Source organism: Gorilla gorilla, chromosome 4 (assembly GCF_029281585.2).
Source record: "Gorilla gorilla gorilla isolate KB3781 chromosome 4, NHGRI_mGorGor1-v2.1_pri, whole genome shotgun sequence".
NCBI lineage: Eukaryota > Metazoa > Chordata > Mammalia > Primates > Hominidae > Gorilla > Gorilla gorilla.
The window spans coordinates 153,930,765-153,952,092 of record NC_073228.2 but is presented as its reverse complement, the minus strand read 5'-3'; the positions used below and the strand labels follow the sequence as shown (position 1 = coordinate 153,952,092).

General features: G+C 44.4%; 2 protein-coding genes across 3 annotated transcripts in view; one reads left to right on the top strand and one right to left on the bottom strand.

Annotated features, from left to right (window-relative positions):
• Positions 1-3,595: 3,595 nt before the first annotated feature.
• On the bottom strand, positions 3,596-4,444 carry LOC101152267 (large ribosomal subunit protein uL30-like). Its single transcript, XM_055386197.2, has one exon. The coding sequence runs from the start codon at positions 4,427-4,429 to the stop codon at positions 3,683-3,685; it is 747 nt and encodes a 248-aa protein (XP_055242172.2). The 5' UTR covers positions 4,430-4,444; the 3' UTR covers positions 3,596-3,682.
• Positions 4,445-7,165: 2,721 nt separating this feature from the next.
• CSF1R (colony stimulating factor 1 receptor) overlaps positions 7,166-21,328 on the top strand; it is a 38,354-nt gene continuing 24,191 nt past the window's right edge. The window contains exons 1-6 of one of the 2 annotated variants that reach the window (XM_055386196.2): positions 7,166-7,270; positions 11,957-12,185; positions 17,441-17,698; positions 18,129-18,413; positions 20,217-20,353; positions 21,028-21,187. In XM_055386196.2, the coding sequence (XP_055242171.1) occupies positions 12,137-12,185; positions 17,441-17,698; positions 18,129-18,413; positions 20,217-20,353; positions 21,028-21,187 (889 nt within the window). In that variant the 5' untranslated portion in view covers positions 7,166-7,270; positions 11,957-12,136. Of the gene's footprint in view, positions 7,271-11,934; positions 12,186-17,440; positions 17,699-18,128; positions 18,414-20,216; positions 20,354-21,027; positions 21,188-21,328 lie in introns of those variants that run through there. The other variant, XM_019027186.4, reaches the window with a different exon arrangement.

Genomic DNA, 21,328 nt, shown 5'->3' with positions numbered 1-21,328 from the left:
TCAATGTTTTCCTTGTTTTTACTGAATCATTTATTTTCATATTGAGTATTGAAAGTTCTTTATGTACTCTTGATATAAGTCCTTTATAAGATATGCAATGTTGAATATTCTCTCTTGGTCTGTATTTTGTCTTTTAACAATCTATTTAAAAGAGTAGAAGTTTTAAATGTTGATGAAGTCCAATTTATAGATTTACTTTTTAAGGTAAGCCAAGTGAAACAGTGGGAGTGGAGAAGGAACAAAGAAACCTGTAACTGGCTGTGATCAATTTGTTGTAAACACCACTGCACTCAGATAGCCTATATATTTTTTTTCTTTTATGGATTATATGGATCTTTTTAAATGTTGTGTTTAAGAAATCTTTCCATAACCCTCAAGGTCACAAAGATTTTCTCTATTTCTTGTAATAGTTGTATGGTTTTGCATTTAGGTCTTTGATCCATTTTGAGATAATTTTGTATAAGGCTTAAGTTAGAGATCAATGTTTTCTATGTTTGTTTGATTTTTATTTTTTTCTTTTTGCATGTGGATAGCCAGTTGTTCCAGTACCACTTTTTGGAATGCCTATTCTTTATTCATTTAATTACTTTTGCAACTTTGTCAAAAATCAATTGGCCGCATATGTGCAGTTCTATTTCTGGACTCTATTCTGTTCCATTGATGTACATGTCTATCCTTTCACCAGTACTATATTATAGCTTTATAGAGTCTGTCAACCAGGTAGTATGAGGGCTTCAACTTTGTTCTTTTCCTAAATTATTTTGGCTAATCTAATTCCTTTATGCTTCCATATAAATTTAGAATCAGCTTGTCAATTTACACAAAAATTCCTGCAGAGATTTTGATTGGCACTTTGTTGAATCTGTAGGTTAACCTGGAGAAGAATCAGCATGCTCAAAAATATTGAGTCTTCAAACCCACAAACATTGTATATCTAACCATTTATTTAGGTCTCATTCATTTTCTTTCCTCAGTGTTTTATACACAGTAGGCAGATCTTGCACATATTTAGTAAGGTTTATACCTAAGTGTTTCATGTTTTTTTTCAGTGCTATTGTAAATAGTATTTGTAAAAAATAAATTTCACTTTTAATCTGATTTTTGATATTGACCTTGTATTCTGTGATCTTGCTAAGTTTACTTACAGTTCTAGTAACTTTTTTGTAGATTCTTTGGCATTTTCTATGAAGACAATCATTTCATCTCCAAACAGAGACCATTATATTTCTTCTTTTGAACTGTTTTTCTTTCACTTTCTTTCTTTTTTCTTTCTTCTTCTTTTCTTTCTTTCTTTTTCTTTCTTCCTTCTTCTTTCCTTTCTTTTCCTTCTTTCCTTCTCTTTCTCTCTCTTCCTCTTTCCCTACCTCCCTTCCTCCCTTCCCCTTCCCCTTCCCCTTTCCCTTTCCCTTCCCTTCTCCTTCTCCTTCCTTCCTTCCTTCCTTCCTTCCTTCCTTCCTTCCTTCCTTCCTTCTTTCCCTTTCTTTTTTTGAGACTGAGTGTCACTTTGTCACCCAGGCTAGAGTGCAGTGGCATAGTCCCTGCTCATTGTAGGCTAGACATCCTGAGCTCAAGTGATCAGCTTTTCAAGTAGCTAGGACTATAGTTGTGCATCACCATGCTAGGTTATTTTTTAATTTTTTTGTAGAGACAGGGTCTGCCTATGTTGCCCAGGCTGGTCTCAAACTCCTGGACTCAGATGATCCTCCTACCTTGGCCCCCCAAAGTGCGGAGCTTACGTTGTGAGTCACCACACCTGGTCTATTTCTTTTTCTTGCCTTACTACAGTGTCTAGGATCTCCAGTACACTGTTGAATAGTTCAGTATAATGTTGAACAGACATCCTTGCCTTGTTTCTCATCTTAGAGGGAAAATATACAATCTTTCACCACTAAGTTTAATGTTAGTGGTAGGGTTTTTACAGATGCCCTTTACCATATTGAAGAAATTTCCTTTAGAAATGAACATTGAATTTTGTCAAAGCATTATTCTGCAGCTATTAAGAAGGCTATGTGATTTTTTAAATCTTGATATGGTAAATTATATTGCTTGATTTTTGAGTGTTGAACGTTTCAACCTTTAACTCTTATAATAAATACCACTTGGACATGATGCATTATCCTTTTTATATATACTTAAATTTGATTTGCTAAGATTTTCTTCAGAATTTTTGCATCTATTTTCATAAGGGATATTGGTCCATAATTTTATCTTCTTGCAATATCTTTGTGTGGTCATGATATTGGGATACTGCTGGTATCATACAATGAATTAAAAAGTGATCTCTCCTATGCTATATTCTTAAACAGTTTTTGTAGAATTGGTATTCTTTCTTTCTTTCTTTCTTTTGAGATGGAGTTTCAGTCTTGTTGCCCAGGCTGGAGTGCAATGGCACAATCTCAGCTCACAGCAACCTCTGCCTCCCGGGTTCAAGCAATTCTCCTACCTCAGTCTCCCAAGTAGCTGGGATTACAGGTGCCTGCCACCATGCTTGGCTAATTTTTGTATTTTTAGTAGAGATGGGGTTTCACCATGTTGGCCAGGCTGGTCTCGAACTTCTGACCTCACATGATCCGCCCGCCTCGGTCTCCCAAAGTGCTGGGATTATAGGCGTGAGCCACTGGGCCAGGTCAGTATTATTTATTTCTTAATTGTTTGGTAGAATTTGCCAGTAAAACCACTTGAACCTGAAGAGTTTTTTTGTTTGTTTTTGGTTAGAAGGTTTTTAACTACAAGTTTAGTTTTTAAAAATAGATACAGGACTGTTCATGTTATGTATTTCTTCTTAAGAGAATTTTAGCAGTTTGTACCTTTCAAATAATTTGTCCATTTTATGCAACTTAGTGAATTTGTTGGCATAGAGTAGCTCATAGTATTCCCTTATTATTCTTTTAGTGTTGGTAGGGTTGGTATTGATGTCCACTTTCCATTCTTGATATTTGCAATTTGTGTTTTTCTTGTTTTTTTTTTTCTTGGTAAATGTTATTACTTTTTTTTCCAGTGAAAAAGCTTTTGGTTTTATTAATTTTCCCTAACTCTTTTGTTCTGGATTTTATTGATTTCTGCTTGTGTCTTTATTTCCTTCCTACGGTCAATTTGGATTTAATTTGTTCTTCTTTTTCTAGTTTCTTAAGGTGGTAGCCTTGGACCATTGTTTTCTTATCCAATTCAAAATATTTTCTAATTTTTCATGTGATTTTTTCTTTGACTCATGGGTTGTTTATAAGTGTGTTTAATTTCCAAATATTTTCAACTTCCCAGATACCTTTTTGTTAATAATTTCAAGTTTGATTCTGTTGTGATGCAAGAAATACTTTGCATAACTTATTTAAACTTTTAAAGATGTATCTTAAGTGATAGAATATGGTATATCTTGGTGAATGTTCTATATGCCCTTGAGATGAATGTGTATTCTGCAATTGTTAGGTGGATAAAAATCAATTAGCTCAATCATTTACGATTTTATTCAGGTTTTCTATAACCTTGCTGATTTTCTCTCTACTTGTACCACCTACAACTGGGAGAGGGGTGTTACAAGAGATTTTTATATCTCTCCTTTCGGGTCTGTCAGTTTTGTTTCATGTAGTTTGAAGCTCTGTTCTTTTTTTTTTTTTTTTTTTTTCAATTTGAGAGCAGGTACTGTTTATTAACCAACCAGCTTAGAAAAATAATCATGGTAGACACCTTAGTTCATTCTTCTAATAAGCCTGCTGATCTGGTCCTCCCTGTTGCCAGCATCTCCACCTTCTACAAAATGGGTGGTCTTTTTCTTCATTCCACCTCGTGGAGAAGACAATTTGAAGGGCCACAGGAAGTTATTTGCCTCTTTGAAGCGTTTTCCAACAGTATAGATCTCATGAATCAAATCCTCCATGCAGATGATGCCGTATTTACCAAGAGATCGAGCAATCAAAGCGTTATCTGTCAAAGCAATTCGCTTCTTATTGATTTTGCCATAACCACGCTCGTAGATTAGTTCATTTACTGCCTTCAGATTGGGGTACCCCCATGCAATATATGGCTCTACAATCCTCGGCATGTTAATCGAAGCCTTGTTGAGCTTCACAAAGGTGCCATTGAAGATTTGACGAAGGCGAAGAAGCTGCAACACCTTTCGAACCTTTGGGCTCACTCCATTGATACCTCTGATTCTGATGACAAACGCCAATTTGGGTTCTGCAGGTACATAGAAGTTGCCAGCTTTTCTTGCCATCCTCGCCATTCGAATTTCAGTTCTGTACATCTGCCTATATTCCTTGTGATAGTGCTTTGCTTTTTCATAGATAAGCTTCCTCCTTGCCTTTCGAAGCATCTTTTGGGCAAACTTCTTTCTCAGGCGCTTGATCTTCAGCTCTGCGAAATTCCTTTGCTTTTTCTTAAGGGTTTCTGGCACAGCAGGAACCTCCTTCTTCTTCTCTTCTACACCCTCCATGGTTCCAGCCGGAAAAAAAAACTGAAGCTCTGTTCTAAAGTGCATATACACCCAGGATTGTTATGTCTTCTTGTAAAATTGATTCTGTCTTCACTACGTAATGTCCCTCATTATGCCTGGAAATATTTCTTGTTCTGAAGTCTATTTTGTCTGATATTAATACAGCTACTCCAGCTTTCTTCAAGTTTTATTTTATTTTTGATTGACACATAATAATTGTACTTTTTTTTTTTTTTTGAGACGGAATTTCACTCTTGTTGCCCAGGCTAAAGTGCAATGGCTTGATCTTGGGTCACTGCAACCTCTGCCTCCCAGGTTTAAGCAATTCTCCTGCCTCAGCCTCCCAAGTAGCTGGGATTACAGGCACCTGCCACCACACCCAGCTAATTTTATACTTTTAGTAGAGACGGGGTTTTGCCATGTTGGTCAGGCTAGTCTCGAACTCCTGACCTCAGGTGACCTGCCCACCTTGGCCTCCCAAAGTGCTGGGATTACAGGCGTGAGCCACTGCGCCCGGCCTCAATAATTGTACATGTTTATGGAGTACAATATGATGTTTTGATACATGTGTATATTGTGTAATGATGACATCAGGGTAATTAGCATGTCTATTGCCTTAAACATTTATCATTTCTTATGGTGAGAACATTCAAAATCCTCTCTTCTACCATCTTGTTAGATGTTTTCTATTCATTCTATCTGGTCTTCTTTCTTTCCATCTTTGTCTTCCTTTGGATTGAGTATGTATTATGTCTCCATTTCATTTCCACTATTGGCTTATAATTTATACCTCTTCAAAAATTTTTAAGTGATTAAAAAGAGAGAAAAATTTTTAGGGAGTGTCCTGGGTTTTACAACTTACATCGTAAATTAATCAAAGTCTACCTTTAAATGAGAAAATGTGACTTTAAATATAGCATGAGGGCCGGTGCTGTGGCTCACACCTGTAATACCAGCACTTTGGGAGGCCGAAGCAGGCAGATGACCTGAAGTCAGGAATTCGAGACCAGCTTAGCCAACATGGTGAAACCCTGTCTCTACTAAAAATGCAAAAATTAGCCAGACACGGTGGCAGGTGTCTGTAATCCCAGCTACTTGGGAGGCTGATGCGTGAGAATCGCTTGAACCTGGGAGGTGGAAGTTGCAGTGAGCCAAGATCACGCCACTGCCCTCCAGCCTGGGTGACAGAGTGAGACTCCATCTCAAAAAACAAACAAGAAAAATAAATATAACATGAGGACCTGACAAGAGAAGACTGCACACCCTTTCTTCCCGTTTTTCGTAGTGCAGTAGTTCCCCCTTATTGGCAATTTCAGTTACTTGTGATCAATCCATGTCCAAAAATATGAAGGTACTTTGAGAGAGAGAGAGAGACTACATTCACGTGGCTTTTATCACAATGTAGTGTTATAATTGTCTAATTGTATTATTAGTTATTATTGTTGATCTCTTACTTTGCCTAACTGATAAACTTTATCATAGGTATGTAGGTGATATGGTTTGGCTGTGTCCCCACCCAGTTCTCACCTTGAATTGTAATAATTCCCACATGTCAAGGGTGGGGCCAGGTGGAGATAATTGAATCATGGGGGCAGTTTTCCCCATACTGTTCTCGTGGGAGTGATTAAGTCTCACGAGATCTGATGGTTTTATAAATGGGAGTTCCCCCACACATACTCTTTTGCCTGCCATCATGTTGGATGTGAATCTGCTCCTCCTTTGCCTTCTACTATGATTCTGAGGCCTCCTCAGCCATGCTGAACTGTGAGTCAATTAAACCTCCTTTCCTTTAGAAATTACCCAGTCTCGGGTATGTCTTTATTAGCAGTATGAGAACAGACTAATACAGTAGATATAGGGAAAAAAAACATGGCATATACAGGGTTTAGTACTATCTGCTGTTTCAGGCATACACCAGGGTTACTGGAATGTATCCCCTGTGGAGATTGCTGTAAATGCATATGTAAAAGTGAAATGTATGACAACAATATGTTTCACTTTTAATCTGCTATAAATATACAATGCATTGCTACTACTTTTGCTTTAAATCAGAGATTGGCAAACTATAGCCTGTGGACCAAATGTAGCCTGCCTCCTGTTTTTGTAAATAAGGTATGATTGGAACATAGCAAGCTCAGTAGTTTATGTATTGGCTATGGCTGCTTTTGCACTGCAATGGAAGAATTAAGCAGTTGCCCCAAAGACCGTATGGCCACAAAACCTAAAATACTTACTATTTGGTCCTTGACAGGAAAAAAATTTTTCAATGTCTGTTTTAAATAGTTATCTTTTCAAGCATTTAAAAAGCAATCATATTTTTTATGCTTACCTTTATTCCATTTCCAGCACTTTTTATTTTTTAATGTATATCCAACTTTCTAGCTGGTATCATACTCCTTTTACCTAAAGAACTTCCCTTAGGATTTTTTTTTTTTTTTTTTTTTTTGTAGTGTGGGTCTGCTGGCAATGAATTCTCTTAGTTTTTGTTTGTCTAAGATAATCTTTATCCCTTCTCTTTTTTTGAGATAAAATTCACATAACATAAAATTAAACATTAACCATTTTAAGGTGTACAACGGCATTTAGGACAAATACAATGCTGGGCAGCCATCACCTTTATCTAGTTCCAAGGCATTTCATCACCCCGAAACAAAACCACCTCCTCATAAGCAATCACTCCCCATTCACCCTTGCCACATCCCCTGGTAACCACTCGTCAACCATCTGCCTCTACAGGTTTACCTGTTCTGGATGTTTCATATAGATGGAGTCGTATGACATTTTGCTACTGGCTTCATTGACTTAACACAGTGTTTTCAAGGTTCATCCACAGTGTAGCAGGTACCAGTATTTCATTCCCTTTATAGCTGAATAATATTCAATTGTATGGACACACCACATTTTGTTTAGCTGTCAACTGTTTCCACCTTTTGGCTACTGTAAATTGTGCTGCGTTGAATATTTGCGTGCATGTATTTATTTGGGTCCCTGTTTTCCATTCTTTTGGTTTTACCTAGAAGTGATATTTCTGGATCATATGACAATTCTATGTTTAACTTCTTGAGGAATTGTCAAACTGATTACCATAGCAGCTGCACCATTTTTCATTTTCACCAACATTGTACAAAGGTTCCAATTTCTCCACATCCTCACCAACACTTGTTATCCGATTTTTTTTATTATGATGATCCTAGTAGATATGAAGTGGTATCTCAAGGTGGTTCTGATTTGCACTTCCCTAATGACTAATGATATTGAGTATTTTTTCGTGTGCTCTGGAGAAATATCTATTCAAAGTTTTGCCTGGTTTTTAAAAAAATTATTTTAGACTCGGGAGTACATGTGCATGTTTATTACATGGGTACATTGCATAATGGTGAATTTGGCTTCCAGTGTACCCAGTACCCAAATACCGAACACTATACCCAATAGGTAATTTTTCACTTCCTTTTTGCCCTTTCCCCTTTCCTTCTATCCTTCCACTTTTGGAGTCTATTCTCTCCATCTTTATATCCATGTGGACCCTTTGTTTGGCTCCCACTTATCTACATACATTCTTTAGCTACACACTATGATTCCATTTATATGACATTATCCTGTAAAGCACAAAGACATTGTGGAAAAGGCAAAACTGTAGGGATGGAGAACAGATCCGTGGTTGTTTGGTGTAAGGGGTTTGGGGAGGGTTTTACTATAAAGGAGCAGCATGAGAAACATTTTCTAGAGTGATGGAGCTGTTCTATATCTTGACTACAGTGGTGGTTACATTGTTATATATACTTGTCAAAACTCATAGAACTATGCACCAAGAGTGATTTTTGATGAGGAAACACTACAACTTTCATTCTGTATATATTCTGGATATATTTATTTATTCTGGATATAAATATTCATTCTGTGTGTTATCTTTTTATTCTCTTGACAGTGTCCTTTGATGCACAAAAATGTTTAATTTTTATTATGTCCAATTTTTCTTTGGTTGCTTGTGCTTTTAGAAACATATCTGAGAAATCATTTCCAATTCCAAGGTCATGAATATTACCTTTATGGTTTCTTTTAAGGTTTTAATAAGTTTAGCTTTTATATTTAGGTCTTTAATTCATTTTGAGTTAATTTTTATATGTGATGTAAAATAAGGATTCAATTTCATTCTTCTGCATGTGACTATCTAGTTCTTTTAGCACCTATGTTGAAAAAACTGGTCATTCTCCATTGGATGGTCTTGCCACCCTTGTTGAATATCAGTTGTCCATGAATGTGAGAGTTTACTTCCTGACTCTCAATTTTATTCTATTGATCCATATAGTTATTCTTATGCTGATGCCACACTATTTTGATTTCTGTAGTTTTATAGTAAGTTTTGAAATTGAAAAGTGTGACTCCTCCAAGATTGTTTTGCATATTCAATGTCCCTTGAGATTCCATATGAATTTGAGAATCAGCTTTTCCATTTCTGCAGAAAAAGGCTGTTGGGATTTTGATAGGGATTATATTGAACCTATAAATCAGTCTCACTTTGAGAGTACCGCTGTCTTATTAAATCCTCCAACTTATGAAAACAAGGTGGTTTTTCATTTATTAAGGTCTTCTGAATTTCTTTCAACAGTGTTTTGTAGTTTTCATTGTAAAGTCATGCATCTCCTTTGTTAAGTTTATTCCAAAATATTTTATTTTTGATACTATTGCAAATTAAATTGTTTTCTTAATTTCCTTATTGGAGTATTGCCAGTACTATAGAGTTACGTATGTTGATCTTGTATCCTGCAGGTTTGCTGAATTTGTATATTAACTCTAATAGTTGCTTTTTGTAGATCTTTTAGGATTTATCTATATATAGGATCATGTCATCTGTGAACAGAGATAGTTTTACTTCTTCTTTTTTAATTTGGATGCCTTCTGTTTCTTTTTCTTCCTGATTGCTCTGGCTAGGACTTCCAGTACTATGTTGAACAGAAGTGGCGAGAACAGGCATCTTTGTCTTGTTCCTGATCTAAAGGGACCAGCTCTCAGTCTTTTACCATTGAATTAGTTGTGCTTTTTCACATGTGCCCTTAATCACATTGAGGCTGTTCCCTTTTATTGCTAGTTTGTTGGGTGGGTTTTGTTTTGTTTTTAATGAAAGCATGTTGGGTTTTACAGTTACATCAAGTGACATGATCATATGAGGATTTTTTTCGTTCTATTAATGTGATGTTTTACTCTGATTTTCATGTGTTAAACCACCGTTGTATTTCTTGGACAAATCCCACTTCATCATGGTATATAATCATTTTAATATGCTGTTAGATTTGGTTTGCTGGTGGCTGGGTGCAGTGGCTCACGCCTGTAATCCCAACACTTTGGGAGGCCAAGATGGGCAGACTGCTTGAGGTCAGGAGTTCAAGACCAGCCTGGCCAACATGGTGAAACCCCGTCTCTACTAAAAATACAAAAATTAGCTGGGCATGGTGGCGCATGCCTGTAATCCCAGCTACTCGGGAGTTTGAGGCACGAGAATTACTTGAACGCGGGAGGCAGAGGTTGCAGTGAGCCGAGATTGCTCCACTGCACTCCAGCCTGAGTGACAGAGTGAGACCCTGTCTCAAAAAAGAAAGAAAGAAAAAAAAAAAGATTTGGTTTGCTAGTACATTTTTGAAAATTTTTGCTTTCTATATTCATGCATTTATATTGGTGTGTAGTTATCTTTTCTGGCAATGTCTTGGTCTAGCTTTGGTACCAGAAAAATGCTGGCTTCATAGAATGAGTTGAAAAGGATTGGTATTAATTCTTCTTTAAATGTCTGGGAGAATTCACCAGTGAAGCCATCTGGTCCTGGGCTTTGCTTTGTTGGGAGGTTTTTGATTACTGATTAAATTTCTTTTCTTGTTATAGGTTTATTTGGATTTTCTTTTTCTTCTTGAGTCAGCTTTGATTGACATTCATGATTGCTAAAGGTTCAAAACACTTTTCTGAAAAAGAAAGTACATATATACACTCATAAATATACATACAAACACGCATGCACACCACACACACACCTGAGTACATGGGAATGATCATTTTCCTGGATCAATGTTATATCAGGATTTTTCAATTTCAAGAAGGAACTTTAGGCTGGGTATGGTGGCTCATACCTATAATCCCAGTACTTTGGGAAGCCAAGGTATGCGAATCACTTGAGCTCAGGGGTTTGAGACCAGCCTGGACAACATGGTGAAACCCCATGTCTACCAAAAATACAGAAATTTGCTAGGAATGGTGGCACATGCCCCTGTAGTCCCAACTACTCAGGAGGATGAGGTAGGAGGATGGCTTGAGTCCAGGAGGTGGAGGTTGCAGTGAGCCAAGATCACACTACTGCACTCCAGCCTGGGTGACAGAACAAAACCCTGTCTCAAAAAAAAAAAAAAAAAAAAAAAAGAAAAAAAGAAGAAATGACCATGTTCTTTAGAGATAAGAAGTAAAATACTAAGCGAATCAACTAAAAGAGGTAAAAGCAATTGCCTCCAGGAAAAGAGGGAGCAAAGGAATGCTATATATTTTAAGAGTTATGCAGAACAATTAGATTCTTTGTAAAAATAAATAAACAATGTAAGTAACACACAAAAGATAGTTTTATAACCAGACTGCTGGAATCCAAATCCTATCTCCACCATTTGGTAGCTGTTTGACTATGGACAAGCTTAAGGCATTTGATCTCTCTGAGCTTTAGTTTTCCCATCTGTGAAATGAGAATGACAATAGTACTTACCTACATAAAGTTTTGCAGTACTAAAGGAGACAGTGAATGTAAAAGGTTTGGCTAGTAAATGTCCTGTAAAAGGAAGCTTATTGCCAATATTATCAGGCTCTCCCAGACCAACCTGTATACAGGAAGAAAACAAACTCTGTTTCTCCTATAGTCTCACAACACAAAATACTTCTGACCCCAGATGTAGAGGATGGGGCATATTTCCCCATACACCAAGCAATCAACCAATTGTTCAGATTCTGCAGCAGACACGAATTTGGTGCCCTCCGATTCAATTTGAACACTATATTTACCTAGAGATAACGTCAGATCTCACAGCTCGAAGGCTTGAGCAAGGAGTTTGAGGCTGCAGTGAGCTATGATCGAGCCACAGAGCTCCAGCCTGGGCAACAGAGTGAAATTCCATCTCTAAAATAATAATAATAAATTTTTAAAAGATATGTATTACTTTGGAGATTCCAAGGATTTTAGGAGTTGTAAGCCAGGACATCGGGGTAAAGAAAAAATATATATGTCACAATATCATGCAACCTAACTTCTCTTTGGGATCTGCCAGAGCCACCTGATCACTCTGAAGACCCTCATTTGTGCTACTGACTAACTGTCTGGCTGCTCTTGGACATGTCTCTTCTCCCAAGACCCCTCGAAGATGGCTTTAGAAGGGCCCCAAACTTAGCTAGCTCCCCCCAAGCTCAGGCTGGCCCTGCCCCAGACTGCGACCCCTCCCTCTTGGGTTCAAGGCTTTGTTTTCTTCTTAAAGACCCAAGATTTCCAAACTCTGTGGTTGCCTTGCCTAGCTAAAAGGGGAAGAAGAGGATCAGCCCAAGGAGGAGGAAGAGGAAAACAAGACAAACAGCCGGTGCAGAGGAGAGGAACGTGTGTCCAGTGTCCCGATCCCTGCGGAGCTAGTAGCTGAGAGCTCTGTGCCCTGGGCACCTTGCAGCCCTGCACCTGCCTGCCGCTTCCCCACCGAGGCCATGGGCCCAGGAGTTCTGCTGCTCCTGCTGGTGGCCACAGCTTGGCATGGTAAGAGCAGAACAGGGGGTGGGGGACTTTGCTGGGGTGTGACGGAGAAGACCCCTGTGAAAGGATTCAGTCCTTGCCCCTCACTGGGTGTCCTCAGGCTGTTTTAGTCTCCCCAGCACTGGACTGCGGGCTTGTGGGTATCTGCTTTGGAGAGGTAGTGGGGTGAAAAGAGATGGGTGTGGTGGAATTGGTCCACCTGGTGCTGTGGATCTGTCCCAGCTCTGCCAGCGACTCACTGTGTGTCCTGAGCAAGCCTCTGATACTCTTGAGGCTTCAGTGTCCACTTCTATTCAATTGCAGGTGTTGGGGGCAGGGGGACAGTGATAGACTAGACCAGAGCAGTGCTTTTCATACTTTCCTGTGCATACAAGTTACCTGAGGATTTTGTTACAATGCAGATTCAGACTCAGTCAGTCTCAGGTGCGACCTGAGATTCTGTATATCCAACACACTCCTGGGAGATGTGAGATGCCGGCACTGCTGGTCCAGACCTACACTGAGTTGGGAGGACCTGGAGAGCTCCTGATGGCTCTGGCAGCTCTGCCAGCCTGTGATTCGATGATTCTATGCAAGATCTGATTTGGAAGGGCCTGATAGGGGTGGTGGTTCTTCCTTGGGTGGCTTGTGTAAGGGGTCAGAGGGGAGAGACAAGAGGTTGGCCTCTCTGGCCCAGGGCTCAGGAGAGGGGAATTCGGGGTGAAATAGGTATAGGGCTAGAGGAGGGATTGGGAAGAGACCAGCGAGGGTCTCCTGGACCAGAGCCCTCCCAGACACAGGCTGCCAAGTCTCAGGAGGTCCCCAGGCTGCAGCAGTTCTGCAGAATTTCCATCTGGGAGGGAACATGACTAGAGGTGAGGGGCTGCTGTGCTTGGCTTGTTGGCCCAACAAACACATTTCTATTCTATTGCCTGCTTATTCAAAGGGACCTTGGGGGAGGATGGGGATTGAAGGGGAGAAAGGACAGCCTCATACTGGCTTCTTCACAGAAGGACCCTAGGGCCGTGGCGCTTCTGGTCCCTGATGAGGAGGAGATGGCCCACTGACCATCCTTCTCTGGCCCAGGCAATCACACTGAGCTTGAGTATTTGGGTTTTTGTTTTGTTTTGTTTTGTTTTGTTTTCTGAGACAGAGTCTCTCTCTGTCACCAGGCTGGAGTACAGTGGCACAATCTCGGCTCACTGCAACCTCCACCTCCCGGGTTCAAGTGTTTCTCCTGTCTCAGCCTCCCAAGCTGGGATTACAGGCACACACCATCATGACTGGCTAATTTTTGTATTTTTAGTAGAGATGGGATTTCACCATGTTGGCCAAGCTGGTCTTGAACTCCTGACCTCAGGTGATCCACCTGCCTTGGCCTCCCAAAGTGTTGGGATTACTGGTGTGAGTCACGGCACCCGGCCTGGACTTCTTATTTTGCAATGTAACTTACATGCAGTAGAAAGCACAGGTTCTTAAGTTCAATGAGGTCTGACAAATGCACACACAGTGTACCCGCCACCCCCTTCATCTCAGAGAGTCCCACAGGTTTGATTTCACTGCCTTGTCCTATCCTTACACCCAGAACCTGCCTGTGGGGCGAAAACCGAAAAGTATCTGAGCCAGGTCTCAATTTAATTTTATTTTTTTTTATTGAGATGGAGTCTTGTGGCCAGGCATGGTGGCTCACACCTGTAATCCCAGCACTCTGGGAGGCCGAGGCGGGTGGATCACAAGATCAGGAGTTTCAGACCAGCCTTGCCAATATGGTGAAGCCCCCTCTCTACTAAAAAATACAAAAATTAGCTGGGTGTGGTGGCGGGTGCCTGTGGTTCCAGCTACTCAGGAGGCTGAGGTGGGAGAATCACTTGAACCCAGGAGGCAGAGGTTGCAGTGAGCTGAGATCATGCCACTGCGCTCCAGCCTAGGCGACAGAGCAAGACTCCATCTCCTTTCTTTCTTTCTTTCTTTTTTCTTTCTTTTTGAGACCGAGTCTTGCTCTGTCGCCCAGGCTGGAGTGCAATGGCATTATCTCGGCTCACTGCAACCTCCGCCTCCAGGGTTCAAGCAATTCTGCCACTTCTGAGTAGCTGTGATTACTGGTGCCTGCCACCACACCCAGCTAATTTTTTTATTTTTGGTAGAGACAGGGTTTTATCATGCTGGCCATGCTGGTCTCGAACTCCTGAACTCAAGGGATCCCCCTGCCTTGGCCTCCCAAAGTGCTGGGATTACAGGCATGAGCCACTGTGCCTGGCTTCAATCAATTTAGAAGTTTATTTTGCCAAGGTTAAGGACATGCTGGCGAGAAAAAAACATGGAGTCACAAAAGCATTCTGTGGTCTGTGCCATTCTGGATGAATTCGAGGGCTTTAATATTTAAAGGGGAAAGTGGGCTGGAGGGGAAAAGGGGAGGTTGTGGTAATCCACATGTTGCAAAAGAAAAGCAGCAGGTAGGGGAACAGTCAATTATCTCGGTTCAGTAAATTGGCTCTTTACATAGGGAAAGTGAACATAGATGAGCTGCCTGTGGGATATTTTACCTTCTATCTGTCGCTATCTGCTTAGGAATAAAAGGCAAGGGAGCTTCTTGCATGACTCAGTTTTCAGCTTGAGTTTTTCCTTTTGGCAGAGTGAATTAGGGTCCTGAGTTTTTATCTTCCCTTCACAGGGGCATGGTGTGTGGGAGGGGGGCCAGATGGTTGTCCAGGGTCCAGTCCCAAGAGAAAGAAGAGATGGGGAGGCTGGAAACCTAAGTTCTCAGCCCAATAGACCAATGAGGAGTGGATGAGGGGCCACTGTGAGGAGACTGGGGATGGTATTGGAGGACCCTAGAGAGAGACGGGGGCTCTCTCTTCATTACTGCAATGAGATCCTGGGCTGAAGAGGGGCTGTGTCCAGCCTTAGTGTGCAGTGTGTGTGTGTGTGTGTATGTGTGTGTGTGTTGGGAGAGAAGAGTAGAGATTGGGGCACATTCTGGAAGTGATGAGGGAGGGGATTCCAGGCAAGTGGGAGCTAGTGGAGAGGTGTGAGGCATGGGGAGAATTGGGGAGTGGAGATGAGAGGGGAGAAGAATGGACAGGCACAGAAGGGGACCTCAGTTAATGTTCATAAGCCCACGCCCCCACCCCGAGGAGGATGGGGGCCAAGCCGGCTTCCTTCCCTGCTAGCCAAGCCAGCAGGGGAAGTTGGCTGCGGAAGTTGCGGGTATCAGCCTTATCCTGCGTGAATATCTGGGACAATAGGATAGGACAAAATAGGGCAGACACTGCTCCCTGACCACATTTCCTGGAGGCCAAGGCAGGGTCTAGGGAGACAGGCTGGGGGAAGGGATGGGAGAAGCCCACTGTGAGGCGTGAGGCAGGTGTAAAAAAGGAACAAATGGAATCACAGAATCCAAGGTTAAAATCTTGAGCGATCAGAGTTGGCCCAGAAGGGACATTAGAAATGTAGCAATTAAAGCAGGTGCCCAGGGCAGGAGTAGTTCTATACATCATCTCACTCAACCTCCAGCTGAAGTTTTTGGGGTGGGAGCTGGGATTATTCCCATCAGACAGAAGAATAGCCTGAGGCTCAAAGAGGTTAAGAAACTAACCCAGCTGGTAAGGGAAGAACCAAGATCCAAACCCAAGTTGGTGTGAGCCCACACTCCAAGCTGTTTCCTGCTGTAAAACCCCGGCCTGGGGGCCCTAGATTGCTGCAGCAGTAATAGGGCAGCCCCAGCTCTGTTGAGATTTGCTAAAAAGGCTGCTAGAAATGACACTTGTCCCTCTTCCTGGCAGTTGCACTGCATAGGAGGGCTACAACCCCAGGTGGCAGGCTTGGCAGTATTCACAATTCACTCAATCCCATTTGCTGATCAGAGTCTTGGGGAGAAGGGATGCACATTCTGATGAATACAAAATCAAAACATGAATTAAGCCATCCTGAAAGGACTTGAGAGAGGAAACCTTTCCAATTCTGGGCTATCTATGGTGGGGCAGGGGGAATTTCCATTTCAAGGGGGTTTGCAGAGAACAATGGAGAAACCCTGAATTGACTGAAAGCCCTCGGGGCTGGCCTGTCATTGTGCCCCCATCACTGGGAAGAGGAAGGGCCAGAGCTGAGGAGTTGGATGGCCAGGGTCAGCCAGTGGGTCAGCGTCAGAGCCCAGCCTCGCAGCTGCCCCGCAAGTGGCACTCCCTCTCCCTGCCTGGAGAGAGGACAGTGGCTAGGAGGCTGGGGAAGCAGAAGTGAGAACATCCCTGTAGAAGGGCCACAGGCTGAGCGGAAACCAGGGGCTGAGCCTGACGCCAACAATGTGTTTCCGCCCACACAGGCTGGGGGGCGCCTGGCAGCCCCTCGGAGGCTTGAATCAGCTCTCACTTCCCTCCTTTGCCCCTATTTTAGGCCCTGGAAAAATGCTGACGCTGCAGAGGCAACGGGCCTTCTTCCCGGACAGCCTGATAGGGGTTTCAAGTTCTCTTTTCTCCTTCAAGAAAATTTTCCTTAAAAGAGATTGGCTTCCCAGTAAACACAGATGTGTGGGGGTGCAGGAGTGAGCTGCTGGGTGTAGACTAGGTAATAAACATAGTGACTAACTCTTACTGAGCCATTTATTTGGTGACAGGTGATGTTCTAAAGGCTTCCCATGCATTTAAAATGCCTAACATACCAATGAGTGGGTACGATGATTGTCCCTGTTTTATAGGTGGGGAAACTGAGGCATGGCACCTCCCCATCCCACCGTGCTGCAGACCAGATGTCCATTGGTGGGAGTGGGCACACCAGGAGATTCTTGGGACCTCTCTAACTCTGCTGGGCTAAGATCCTACATCTCTTTTTTTTCTTTCCCATATGAATTAAGCTGAGGACTTGGCCGTGAACATTCCATTCATTTGTTTCTTCATTCGGTGGTAGAAATATGTCCACTTTGTACACAGGGTTAAAAGAGTCCATTCCTGGGGAGAAGAAAGATGGCATCACAGCAGGGAAGACTGAGGCAGGAGGCTGAGGACCCCAGGGGGACAGAGGCCTGGGTGAGAGGCTGAGCAAGCTGCAAGCCCCCTTTCTCAGAGGAGGGACCTCCTGGACATCAGAGACATCAGTCTGCTCTGCTTTCTCAGAGCAGGTTGAGGGTTAGGAGCTGAGCAAATGACCAGGGGGCAGGGGCTCATTCAAGGTGGTCCCTTGATGGCACAGCACCATCCCTGCTAAGCTACCACCCATCTCAGAGTCAGGACGGCCCAAGGGGCGCATCCTAGACCTCACTTCTGTCTGCTGTCCCTCCCTCCCACCAGGTCAGGGAATCCCAGTGATAGAGCCCAGTGTCCCTGAGCTGGTCGTGAAGCCAGGAGCAACGGTGACCTTGCGATGTGTGGGCAACGGCAGCGTGGAATGGGATGGCCCCCCATCACCTCACTGGACCCTGTACTCTGATGGCTCCAGCAGCATCCTCCGCACCAACAACGCTACCTTCCAAAACACGCGGACCTATCGCTGCACTGAGCCTGGAGACCCCCTGGGAGGCAGCGCCACCATCCACCTCTACGTCAAAGGTGAGGAGTCTGAGCCTCCTCCCAAGAGGCCTGGCCCGGCAGGCCCCACTACAATGGGCCCTAAAATTAACAATCGTAACAATTCAGCTCTGCATTTACTGAGTGCTGGCTATGAGCAAGGACCTGGAAGAGCTGCTAATGTAATGCAGTCCTCACAACAACCCTGCAAGTCGGGTCTATGATGATGCATTTTCTAGAAGTGCAGGGAGGTTATCCAAGGTCATGCAGCCTCACATAGTGGGACTAGACTGGAGCCCAGGTGCGTCTGACTCTGGAGCCACCACGCTGAAGCATCCGCTGAACTGTCCTGGCGTGGTGTGACCTCAGATGAATGATCAGCCTCTCTGAGCTTCCTTGTCACCTATGTCCAGGTACTCCTTGGCCCAGTGGAGGGAGGGCAGTTGTAACCCTGTGCCCTCCTCTACTCTAGACCCTGCCCGGCCCTGGAACGTGCTAGCACAGGAGGTGGTCGTGTTCGAGGACCAGGACGCACTACTGCCCTGTCTGCTCACAGACCCGGTGCTGGAAGCAGGCGTCTCGCTGGTGCGTGTGCGTGGCCGGCCCCTCATGCGCCACACCAACTACTCCTTCTCGCCCTGGCATGGCTTCACCATCCACAAGGCCAAGTTCATTCAGAGCCAGGACTATCAATGCAGTGCCCTGATGGGTGGCAGGAAGGTGATGTCCATCAGCATCCGGCTGAAAGTGCAGAAAGGTGCGTGGGGCATGGGGACTGGCAGCCAGGCCTGAAGAGTGGGGACAGAGCCGGCGGCCACATGGGTGGTGACTGGGGACTGGGTGTGATGGGGGGGTAGTGGGATGTCCTCTTTCTTTCACTTCTTCCCCTCAATGGGTCCACGATCATCTATGGGGCAGGACTGACGAGGTGTCGGGGCAGGGAGACAAACCACATGTGAGCAAATAACTCTGTGGGCAAGGTCATCTCAGGTCATTAGACATGCTACAAAAATAAACATTCAACAGGGTAGCTGAATAAGGAGTGTGTGGGGCGGGGGAGCCTCACTGAGAAGGAAACACTTTATTAGAGCGGAAATCTGAATGACATGAAGAAGGTGGCTGTGCAAAGATCTGCTTCAGCAGGGGGACAGTGAGTACCAAGTGGTGAGGTGGGGACAGGCTCTGAATGTTCTAGGTGTGGAAAGAGGACGGAAGCTCAGCCTCAGACATGGATTTCCCACTGGGGGCCTGCCTAAGGCCAGGTGCTGGGCATGTGTAGGAGGGATGCTGAGCCAAGAGGCAGGGAGGAGATGGTGGGCGCATGTGACGGCTCTCGCGGTGGCCAGGTAACAGTGGAGGTGGAGTCTCACCCTGCTGGGATGGCAGGCAGGATTCTGGTTTCTGGGAGGACTGGTGAGAGCAAGCAGGACCCCAGGCTGAGGACCTGGGCTTGAGACAGCAATCAGTCCCTGTAACGAGGGCCAGGGTCAGAGTGAAGCAGCTAGCCCAATGCCACTGGGATCTGAAGCCACTAAACCTGCCCAGGGGGTCAAAGGACCCCAGCTGTGTGGGCAGAGGAGGCCATTAGGGCTCTTTCCTGGCATTTCATCCTGCAGAGCCCTGGGCTGGCCAAGAGCCAAAGGTCCTGGGCCCTAGTTCTGCCTTGACCCCCCCTCAGGGACCTTCGGTGAGTCCTTTCATGTCCCTGGGCCTTAGGAATCTAGATTAGATTATCTTTCAACAGCAGCAATAGGCATAAACATGAATTCAAGGCCTACTGTGCATCAGGCATCTTGCTGGCTGCTGGAATATTCCTGTTGCGGATTTGACATTCGACTAGAGTCTAACTATTAAATAGAAAGTAAATACAAATGTGATGAGCAAGAAACCAAGCTGGGGAGTGGCGGGCATGGAGGTGCTGGGGAGGCTAATTCATATCAGCTGGTCACAGAGGCCTTGCTGAGGAATTTTTGAGCTAAAGATCTGAAGGATGAGAACAGTCTCCCATTTGAAGTGTGGGAGGAAAGGCATTCCAGGAGGGAAAGGTGGGTGCAAAGGCCCTGTGGTAGGAAAGAGGTCTAGTGGGCTGCAGTGCAGTAAACAAGGGGTGGGGTTATCAGGGCGGTCAGAAACAGGTTGGGGTGTGGAAGGACTTTGACTTCTTTTCTGAGAGTAATGGGAAGCCCCAAATGCTTACAGAGGAGAGAGGCATGGTCCCATTTATATTTGTAAGAGGTCACTTTGGTGAAGAATCCAGGTGTAGGGGGCTTGGAGAGAGGCAGGGAGGTCTCTGAGGAGGCTGGGGCAGAAGTCCAGAGTGGAGAATGGTGATGGGACTGGGGAGGGGTAGAGGTGATGGAGAAAGTAGACTTTCCAAGGTCTCTTTAGGACAGGCCTTGCAGTGGGGGGACTGGGAGCATCAAGGCTGCCTCCCAGGATTTGGGATGGGGCAGTGGTGGGGACCCTGGCCAGTGTGACCTGGCCCATGGCACGGAGGAGAGCAATATCTCTATCATGTTCAGGGTGCCTGGGTGTTCAGGGGTCTCTCCCCCGGTCTCAGTCATCCCAGGGCCCCCAGCCTTGACACTGGTGCCTGCAGAGCTGGTGCGGATTCAAGGGGAGGCTGCCCAGATCGTGTGCTCAGCCAGCAGCGTTGATGTTAACTTTGATGTCTTCCTCCAACACAACAACACCAAGGTCAGTCCCTGCAGATCACAAGGTGAAGTCTGGCCATCCTTCCAGTACACCAGGTTTCCCACAGTGGAGTCCTGGGACCCCAACTCCAAACTGGCTGTCTTAGCTGAAGGCACAGCTCAGACTCCAGAGAGGGGTGCAGACTTGCCCGAGATCTCACTCCCAGTCAGTAGCTGACGCAGAACCAGGACTCATGCTTGTGCCGCTGAACTTTGTGGGGGTGGGTGGGGGGAGGTGGTTCTCTGTCGCCTTGACACATGGCCTTTGCCCCAGCCTTTAGACAAAAGCCAGAGGTGAGCTCACTTCTGATTTAGCAAGGGTTTCCTAGGCCACCATTGAAGCCCAGGAATATAACAGCTATTTCAGAAAGACTTTGGGAGAGGGAGGAGGAGGGAGGATTCCACGAGGGAATCATGCTGGGCTGCCTCTAAGAGCCTCCTCCCTTCCCACTGCACCTGCCGTGTTCCAGACACAGCCCTAAGCCACTTGCATGCATATCTCATTTACTCCTCACTACAGTCTTGGGGCAGGGAGCCAGTATTAGCCCCGCTTTACAAGTGAAGAAACAGGCTCAGAGGAAAGGCAGATAGTAATCCTTAAAGGCTGAGGATTGGAACCCAGATCTTTCTAATCCCTAAACTACCTTGGTATAACATCTCCATTCCTTCTGGCTGCAGCTCGCAATCCCTCAACAATCTGACTTTCATAATAACCGTTACCAAAAAGTTCTGACCCTCAACCTGGATCGAGTAGATTTCCAACATGCCGGCAACTACTCCTGCGTGGCCAGCAACGTGCAGGGCAAGCACTCCACCTCCATGTTCTTCCGGGTGGTAGGTAAGCATCAGGGTGATGGTGGACAGTCAGTAGGGATCCTGCAGGAGTGTGAGCAGAAGGGTTTTGAGGAGGAAGCTGATGTCAGGGAAGGAGACCTGCCGAGGATATCTCTGCTGGAGTTTGTTTATCCAAGGCCTGGCT